The sequence below is a fragment of the Alligator sinensis genome, unplaced genomic scaffold (assembly GCF_000455745.1).
Source record: "Alligator sinensis unplaced genomic scaffold, ASM45574v1 scaffold686_1, whole genome shotgun sequence".
NCBI lineage: Eukaryota > Metazoa > Chordata > Crocodylia > Alligatoridae > Alligator > Alligator sinensis.
In genome coordinates, this window is record NW_005842760.1 from 715,774 (window position 1) to 717,553 (window position 1,780).

General features: G+C 45.7%; 1 protein-coding gene and 1 long non-coding RNA gene across 2 annotated transcripts in view; one reads left to right on the forward strand and one right to left on the reverse strand.

Moving 5' to 3' along the window:
* Nucleotides 1-6: 6 nt before the first annotated feature.
* ACP2 (acid phosphatase 2, lysosomal) overlaps nt 7-1,780 on the forward strand; it is a 9,379-nt gene continuing 7,605 nt past the window's right edge. Inside the window, exon 1 of the mRNA XM_006034656.3 lies at nt 7-106. Within this exon, the coding sequence (XP_006034718.1) occupies nt 20-106 (87 nt within the window). The 5' untranslated portion in view covers nt 7-19. The remainder of the gene's footprint in view (nt 107-1,780) is intronic.
* Nucleotides 115-1,780, reverse strand: part of LOC112552088 — a 3,130-nt gene continuing 1,464 nt past the window's right edge. Inside the window, exons 2-3 of the long non-coding RNA XR_003096444.1 lie at nt 1,596-1,708; nt 115-328 (exon numbers count right to left, since the gene is read on the reverse strand). This is a non-coding gene — a long non-coding RNA (uncharacterized LOC112552088). The remainder of the gene's footprint in view (nt 329-1,595; nt 1,709-1,780) is intronic.

Here is a 1,780-nt window from a genome sequence, read left to right on the forward strand (position 1 = left end):
ACTCTGGGCCTGCTGGCAGATGGGGATGCAGCAGCAGTGGGAGCTGGGCCAGGCCCTGCGGAGCCGCTACCACGGGTTCCTGAACGCCTCATACCAACGGCAGGAGGTCAGTGTCTTGTACCCCCCCAGAGGGGTCCTCACTCCCCTGCCTCCCTGCTTTGACTGCCTGGCGCTGGGCTCAGGGGTGGAACTGCCTTTCTGTGGTCCCTCGGGGTGGTCTCTGCTGCTTGTACCCAGAAACCTCTGAAGGGGCCTTTGGCAGAGCATCTCACGTGGAAACTGCTTCCCTGATAAATCACTTCCGAGTCTGGGACAAGTACCTTGAAAGCTGGGGAGGGGGAGGGGCAGGAGAAAAAGGAGAGGTTAAGTTTCGCCTTGGTGAAATACTGGGCCTAGGCCATCCCTGCTTACAGACAGCAGAGATAAAACGTCCAGCAGATGTTTTGTTTGGTCAAACAAAACATCTGCTGGAATAGATTTAATTTCCCTTTCCTACAGAGCTACCAGAGAGAGTTTAACCAAGTTAGCCTATGCATTGCTCCTTCCAGTCATTTTCCTTAAGGAGAATGGGGATGTGTCAGAGAAGGACTTTAATTGGGAAGTCCTGGGTGTCAAGCTCCAAAGGGAGTGAACTCAGAAGGGAGAAAAGGAGAAACTGTAATACAGCTTGTAGGTGGAGGAACTGTTCTTTGTTCCCTGTCCCCAGCCCATCCTGCCATGCCTGTGCAGTAGAGTGGCTATTCATGCAAGACCTTCCAGTAGCTGGATCTGTCGTCTGTAGAATATCTGACCTAGGCAAATGTTTTTAGCACATGTCAGAAACCTAAGTTGCAGTTGAAGTAAAGTCCTTGGGGTATAATGGATCTTATCCAGCTGGGTTACATCAAGAAAGTAGAATATGCCTGTTCTCTGATTTGTTTCCACTGTCAATTTCTGAATTGAACTAGGGAGATCTGCCTGCCCTTGGCCTTTCATGCCTCATTGCAAACATCCCAGCTTAAAGGGCCAATAGGAATGAGGGGGGAAAAATATAATGGACTTAAAACTCTTTGTCTTACAGATACTAGGATAAGTTCAGCCAAGGGTTAATCAGAAGCAATACCACTGTAAGAGGGTTAAAAATGCTCTGAAATTGGCCCAGGAATCAAAGTTGGAAGATAATATTTGGTACTTGTTTCCCAAAGTCCTGAACCCTGATATTAAAAAAGACAGTTTAAAATCATGGTTGATCATTCCATGGAGCAGCCTGCCCAGGAAACCAACTTAAGATAGTGCTTCTTGGAAAAGTAACATGCAGTTGCTATCATTACTAAACAAACCTCTCTCTTTATTTGCATCCATGCTCCAAACCAGTTACTTGCTTTTACCTTTTCCTTCTCTGTAAGTTTAATATTACCAACAGAGGAATTTTCACCCAATTTGGAAACAGCTGTTGTGAAGTGTCATTGTTCTAATATGGGGCCTTGTAAGAACTATGTACTATGGCAGCATAAAAATACATATTCCAACCCTCTTTTCCAGACTGCATGGTCCCTTCCTAAATCTCTCTCCTCTAAAACTTTTCTGTTTGCTTCCTGGTTAATGCAAAGACCAACCTTCTGCAGACATTAGTTCTCCTCTCTGCCTTGGCCTTCTCTTTTAGGAAGCACCGTCTCTGGATTGCTGTCATGTGAGCACTGGTCATCTGACATAGCTACAGGACAGATCCCTGTAAAAGGGTATTGAAACAGACATGTTTGTTTAAGGATTTAGTGGTTTGTTACATTGCTCTAGTCTGCTA